At 36.8% G+C, this 6,709-nt stretch overlaps 1 protein-coding gene across 2 annotated transcripts in view; it reads left to right on the forward strand.

The window, feature by feature from the left end:
• Positions 1–6,709, forward strand: part of SEPT7 (septin 7) — a 69,797-nt gene that overhangs the window by 2,354 nt on the left and 60,734 nt on the right. For both annotated transcript variants that reach the window (XM_009332406.1, XM_009332405.1), the window contains exon 2: positions 731–833. In XM_009332406.1, the coding sequence (XP_009330681.1) occupies positions 824–833 (10 nt within the window). In that variant the 5' untranslated portion in view covers positions 731–823. The remainder of the gene's footprint in view (positions 1–730; positions 834–6,709) is intronic.

Consider the following 6,709-nt stretch of genomic DNA (forward strand, 5'->3'; position numbering starts at 1 on the left):
AAACTAGCATGGCTGATCTCTGGAGGATCGCCAGGTCTATCACGGTGAGGGAGAGGCATTTTAAGCACCTTCAACGTTTTCATGAATGTGGTGAGAAGAAGTATTGGCTAACATCCAGAATCCTTCTCTCTTTTCATAGTAGGCCACATTTCGAATAACTTCTTCACAGTACAAGGCAACTGAAGTTTTGCCTTTATGGAGGGTTTGTTGCAATGCATGCTGCATTAGTGTAGATCTAGATTTAACAGAAGGTCTCCAATTGCGTGACTCGGAAGTAGAGGGCACAAGTTAGTCCCCATCATATTGGGACGGTACGACCATGACTCTCAGGAGTATGGGAAAGCTACACTCATACTACTTGCTTGTGTTTCAAATGGGCATTGGAACAAAGTTGATTATATTTTAATCTTTGCGCTTGTACACTCTGGTGCTTGCACAGTCATAATGTGGTAATTGTACTTGTTCAAAATACTGTTAGCATAGCTAACTTTCTGTGCCAGTCTTTTGGCTATCCAGTCAAAAAAAATCAATTTTTCTTATTTATTGTTGCAGTTCATTGCACTGTCTTTGATGTAGACAGCTTAGGTTGTTGAGAGGTTGGGTAGATAGCGCCTTTCTACAGATGTGAAAATGAAGTGAACATTTAAATAACTAAAAACAATACAAGCAAAGAAAGAAGTTACAAGCTTTCCTTCTAACTTTTTTTTTTTCTGAACATCTCTTGCCTTAGCAACAGAAGAACCTTGAAGGATATGTGGGGTTTGCAAATCTTCCAAATCAAGTTTACCGGAAGTCTGTGAAGAGAGGATTTGAATTCACACTCATGGTAGTAGGTAAGTTTCTTTCTTTGTTTTGAGTGGTGATCATTATAAGTATATTGATGTAGTTCTTAAAATCTATGTTGATGTTATAAATATGTTTTGCATGATCTCATGAGGAAATACGGATCTTCCTCTTCTAGACTGTTAAATCTGGAGTGTTTAAAAAGAACATGCTGTCTGATATGCAAGTAGATGAGGAAGAGAATAAAGAATGAGAACCGTATAGTTCATATGACCTAAGAAAAAAGTTTTGTGTGGATCTAGTCTGAAACGTGACTTGCAAGTATGACATAAAAGAAGTAATTTGAACTTGGATTTTCATTTGAATAAAAAAATTGAACTGCTTTTACAATTGAGTGCAACATGGCGAAGTGGGATCCAAAAGTAAAGTTGGAATCTTTCCTTGCACGTAATGAGGCAGGAGGATCCTGTATATCCTGCACTTCTGTGGCCACAAAACTGTGTTACAAAATCAAAGCTTTAATTTAAACAAACCTTTCTAGTTTGTATGGTTGCAAACAAAACCAAATATAAACAGTGCGTTCCCTATGGACTACAGAGAATGGGAAGCTATAGTTAGTATGGATGAATAATACCATGCAGAACATTTCCTTTAGGCTTCAGTGATGACCCAAATTGTCATCTCTCCTGCTAGGACGTCGAATTCCCCCCCCCCCCTTGAGTACTTGTAAGATAGTAGACCATTATTAAGGTTGGCTACATTTGTGTGTAACTGATACGTATATACTGGATATGTGACTCAGTTTTGACATGCTAATGGTTATAATAATAAAAAAAGTATTTTACAATAGCCAGCTGTCTCTTTGTTGACGTCTACCTTTATCTTTTGTGATTTGACTAGCTTGATAGTGCTTTGACGTTTTGTCATCAATACAATGGATATCTTGTGCAGTCATTATGTACATGTAGCATGTTAAGTAATAGTACTATTGACGGAGTTAGAAATTGAGGTCAAATTGGTGAAAACTCATTCTAGATCACTTATAATTTTCTTTTGATTACAAAGTGAGTTAGAATTTTAAAATTTGAGGGTTGCTTTTTTTCTTTTGAAACTTGATTACAGGTTACTTTGCAATGTAGCATCCAAGTATATAATTCGTTATTTGGTACAAAACTGTTTAGTCTTAAATAAAAATTGGTTTTCTGCTATGTTCGGGGAAAAAGGGAGGAAGAAAGGAGGGAGCTGTCTTCATAAAGTATTATTCCAGAATGGGGTGTAATTTGTACTTCCAAGTTTCATTCTTGCAAAAAGCAAGTCACTTAAAGCACAAGTAGTAGATGTAGTGATGTATTAGAACTGGAGAAAGTCTGTAAAATTACCTTGGTGTTCTTAACGCCATGGCACTTAGGAGAACTGTAGAAAATTGTGGCTGTTGAGAAGAAAAGTTGGTCCAAAATTAGATTGAAAATGAGATGTTGATTAGAAAATTTTGTCATTAGTTCTAATATTTTTGTACTTACTACTAAGACTTAATTCATTTGTATGTGAATTTGTGCCATTGTCTGGAAGTTTACTGGGGAAATTGGCAGTAGTTTTCTGAACTAAAAATGCATCTAATTCTCTCCTTCCAGCCCCCAAGTATAGAAATCAGATACTTGAAAGTGAGTGTTTAAACAAAATGATGGCTGATCTTTTAGTACTCTAACGTCTGGGGAGGGGGGGGGAGAGAAATGATTTTGTTTTGAAGTGATGTGTCTGCTAATAGTATGCCCTGAAAAAATGTCTGGTTTAAATATGAAGATGAAATAGCTTGTGTATTACTGATCACTTTTGTTGGTAAACATTGTAATGTAATGTGCAATTAGATTCTTAGAATTGTAATTAGTTATTGCTGCGTTCATCCTTTGAGATAGTGTACTCTAACTTGGTTTGAGGTCTTTAGCTGGCATTATGATACAGTTCTGTAATAGTAAATGGAAGTATCTATAAACTACTTAATAAAACTTAGAAGTTTTAGAATGTAGTGCTAATCTCTATATGGTCAGTGCTGGCTGAATAAGAATACTGCATATGTCATCTCTTGGAGATAATCTAAAATATTCTCTTGCTCTTTCTACTACCAAGTATCGTGTGTGCATGGCTGCCTTTTACTGTAGATTGCACAATTACTAGTCTGCTGGCTATGCTTTATTTATAGGTACTTCAGTGTCAGTATGTTACCTGTTTGTTCTGAAATGAAAAATGAGAAAAACAATGCTTGTGGTTGCTGAACAAGGAAGAAAGCAGATCATGTTTGGGATCTGCGATCTCTGTGTCCAGCTATTTACAGGTGTCTGCGAGGCTTGATATTGCAGCTAATGCATTTGTATAGAAACTATTTTCCAGTTGTCCATTTAGTCTGGAATTATCAGTTAAACTTAATAGACGTGCATAGTGTGATATCTGGCTTCTTTGTCTTGAAATGTGTAGTATAAAAAGTCACTGGATCAGCATTTTGGGGGGACTTGCCAATATGGTTGTACAGCTGTACTGGCTGTTGTAGAAACAATTCAGTTTTCAGTTTAAGATATTTGTCACTGAGGAAGTAGTAAGTACAGCGTCCAACAGATCTGATATTGTTTGCAGAAAGAATTTTTGCAGGGAGATAAATCAGTTTTACAGAACCTTTCTTGTGCATAAAGCGTGTATGTATTCCATAAAATGCGTGTTCCCCAGGCCACCGAGTTACTGTCATTGCCCTGGAGATGATGAGGCTGCCCACAGCAGTGTGCAGTGGCTTCCTGTGCTTCTGTTGTGCCAGTGAAGTTGGAGAGAGGGCCTTTTAAATTTGGGTGTGCATAAGGCTGAGTAATTGTTGGATAGCCTAGAGCATGGTTTCTGGAGCAGGTTCAGGACATTGGTGCTCATTATCTGAGCTCATCTAAGCTGGTTGGGGGCATTGCTTTGGAAGTGGCTCCATTTCAGCCATGTGGGCAGCACTCTGTCCTGTAACTTGCTCTTTGAGTCAGGACTCAGTAAGATTACTTTCTTTGAGGTGTATAATGCTAGTGAAGTGTTTTCTGTAAATATAGTTGCTAATTTCCAGGTGTTCTGGTGTTCACATTAAATGTAACTAAAGGGTAAAGTGTTTATGAACTACACACATACAAATATAAAAAGTTGATGTTAAAGTATCCTCTTCATATTTAATGTTTTAAGAACCATTGAAAAATTAACCTTAATAGGAACTGGGGTTACTCTATAATATTTAGCCATAATAAACATGTCAACATTTATACCTCATGAACTGTATTTATGTTTTCTCTAAGTTGTATTGTTTCTTCTGGTAGTGTTTCTAAACTTTTCTTAAAGGGCTGTCTCAGTCTTCAGTTTCTTGTTTTCCTTATTAATCAGTTGTCACTGGACATTGATTTGTCTTTAAAATTTTCATAAGACAGTGAATTTCATATTAGTCATATTCTAAAAGGCTGATCAGTAGTTCAAATCATGCTACTTCTGAAATTACTTGGTTTTGTAGAATAAAAACTTAACAAGTGCCTCCTCTGAGGATAAGACATAAAGTAGGCAGAAATATGCATGAAAATGAGCTTCTTTCTTGATGCTTTCAAAAGAAGACTTTTAAATAGTGGTTTAAAGCAACTAATTCTACATCTGAAATATAAAAACTCACCAGTGGAAAAAAAAAATCAAGTTTGCCTTGGTAGGCTGCTTCCTTCATAACCCTTTGTAATCTCTTCAAGAATAAGATAGTTGTTGAAACAGTTGAGAACCCGACATAAATATTTGGTCTGTTTGAAATCCAAAGTGTATTCTCTGTATTTCTCTGCTGTATAGGGTTTTTGGAGGAAAGTACATGCTTAAGTCAGATGCTTAAGAAAAGAAAACTTCCGGAAGTAATACTACCATGGTTAGTATCTCACAGTTGAAGAAAATCTTAATTGTGAAATTGTAGTTATGTCTGTTTATTAATATAATTACACTTGCTTAAGTAGTGGGCGTGTGTTTTTGTTTTAGTGTAATGAGGTGTGGAACAAAGAGTTGCTTTTCAGTGTGTCTTTTTTTTTCTAAACGCTGAATCAGGAAATCCCTCTTTTGTTGTTCTTGTCTTGAAATTACGCTGGTAACGTGGTTTGAACCAACACCCAAGTTGATGCAAAGTCATAATTTTTAAAAATTCTTTTCTCCTATCGACTTCATGTACTTAAGAGTAATTATTTGGGGTGGCTTTTCCTAGAGCTGTATACTTTAAGGTGTTCAGGCTTCATGAGCCTTATTAGAGGTTGGACTGTTAAATTTTATTTTATTTTTAAATCATCTGATTTGCAAAGTGCAGAACACTTACAGTCAAGTGACTTTCCAGAGGACCTTTCTACACAGTTGCTATTTCTTGAACAACTGCTTGGTAGCTTCGACTCTGAAAGCTGTATTGAAACCTCTCCTATAGTAAATTGTCTGGTTTGTTTTCTAATTGTCGCTTTAGCCTTGTAGATCACCTGTAGATTACAGCTTAAAGGAAAATGTCATGCAGTATTGTCATGGTGTTTCATTTGTAATTATATGCACACTCAAATGTTTTGGTTTAAACATGGCTTTTTGGCATGGACTCGAAGAAAAGGGCTGTGTTTTGCACGAGTTGACGTTACGTTAAAGAAAAAGCACACTGATTTTAAAATGCTTTTATTGTTCACTGAAGAAAACTTGGAGTGGTTTAATACTGGTATCTTCTGGTGATGGATCATGTTCTGATTAGAATTACCCCTTTCATTTGTTCACTTTCTGGGGTGGTTTGTTTATCAAGCCAACCAGTGGTACCAAGAACCTCAGATGCTCACAGCTACTTGTTCATTGCTAGTCTGATATATCCCCCCCTCCTCCCAGCCAGGAACAAAATCATTAAGCGTATGGCAGGATAGGAAGAATAATTAAGTGAAACATAACCTGTGGATGGGCAGTACAATTCAGTAGAAATGGTTTTGGGATGTTCCCCGTTCTTGTTGACCTGCTGTGATTTGAAATCCTCTTAATTAAGGTTTCTGTAGTGTCCCTACTGTCACAGTATCTGAGTACGTGTTTGGCCATTGGTGTGACCTTCATACTTGGCTTCTTAGGATCAGTGAAATATCATTGCTGGGTGTTTGTTGTCTAACTTTGCCATTATTTTAGAGGCCTCTAGGCTCTACTACCATACAAATATAGCTTAAATTAAAACATGCTTTCTTTTAAACCTACTGGAGGAAAAAGAAAGTGAGTTTTGACCTTTCCAGTCAGTTCTTAGCTTCCCTGGGCCGTACTGTTGCATTACTGGTTATGGAGCTTTCCCTTGTGTATACACTCAGGGGTGTACACTGGCATACATATCTTACAAAGAAAAAGCATATTATGGAAAACAACTAGCAAAGCCTTTTTTGTTTCTTGAATGTGTCCTGCCTCCTTTTCCTCTGTAACTTCACTTCTTCAAAATACTTCAATTCTTCTAATTCTCTCATCCTCTGAAAACTGTCACGTATTCCATGCTGCAACCTTGGCTGCAGCCCATTTTGAGCTACTTGCATGACAGCTGACCACCTGTCCTGGTACTGCCGTGCCAGTGGGCTAGGGCCAGGTTAGACAGCACTCTTTCAGTTCCCAGGGTACTCTTTCCGTAAAGACAAGTAGTAGTCTGGGTTCAACTGTTGTGTGGCAGATATGGCTCCCTTAGGAAACTAGATATAAAAAAAAAAAAAAAGATATTTTAAGTTGCAGGTATTCTGTTGACAGGATTATGAGGTTTCAGTGAGGTACATAAATAAGAAAGGTTCTTTGAAGACTTTTGTAACCCTAAAAAAATAATTTACTGCCTTTCGTGTACTGGTTCTGTGGATATGTGTTCCAGCGATGATGTCGACAGAGTACTAGAATTGATAGCTTAATACTTAACATGTACCTG

The sequence above is a fragment of the Pygoscelis adeliae genome, unplaced genomic scaffold, assembly GCF_000699105.1.
Source record: "Pygoscelis adeliae isolate BGI_AS28 unplaced genomic scaffold, ASM69910v1 Scaffold58, whole genome shotgun sequence".
In the NCBI taxonomy this organism is placed as follows: domain Eukaryota; kingdom Metazoa; phylum Chordata; class Aves; order Sphenisciformes; family Spheniscidae; genus Pygoscelis; species Pygoscelis adeliae.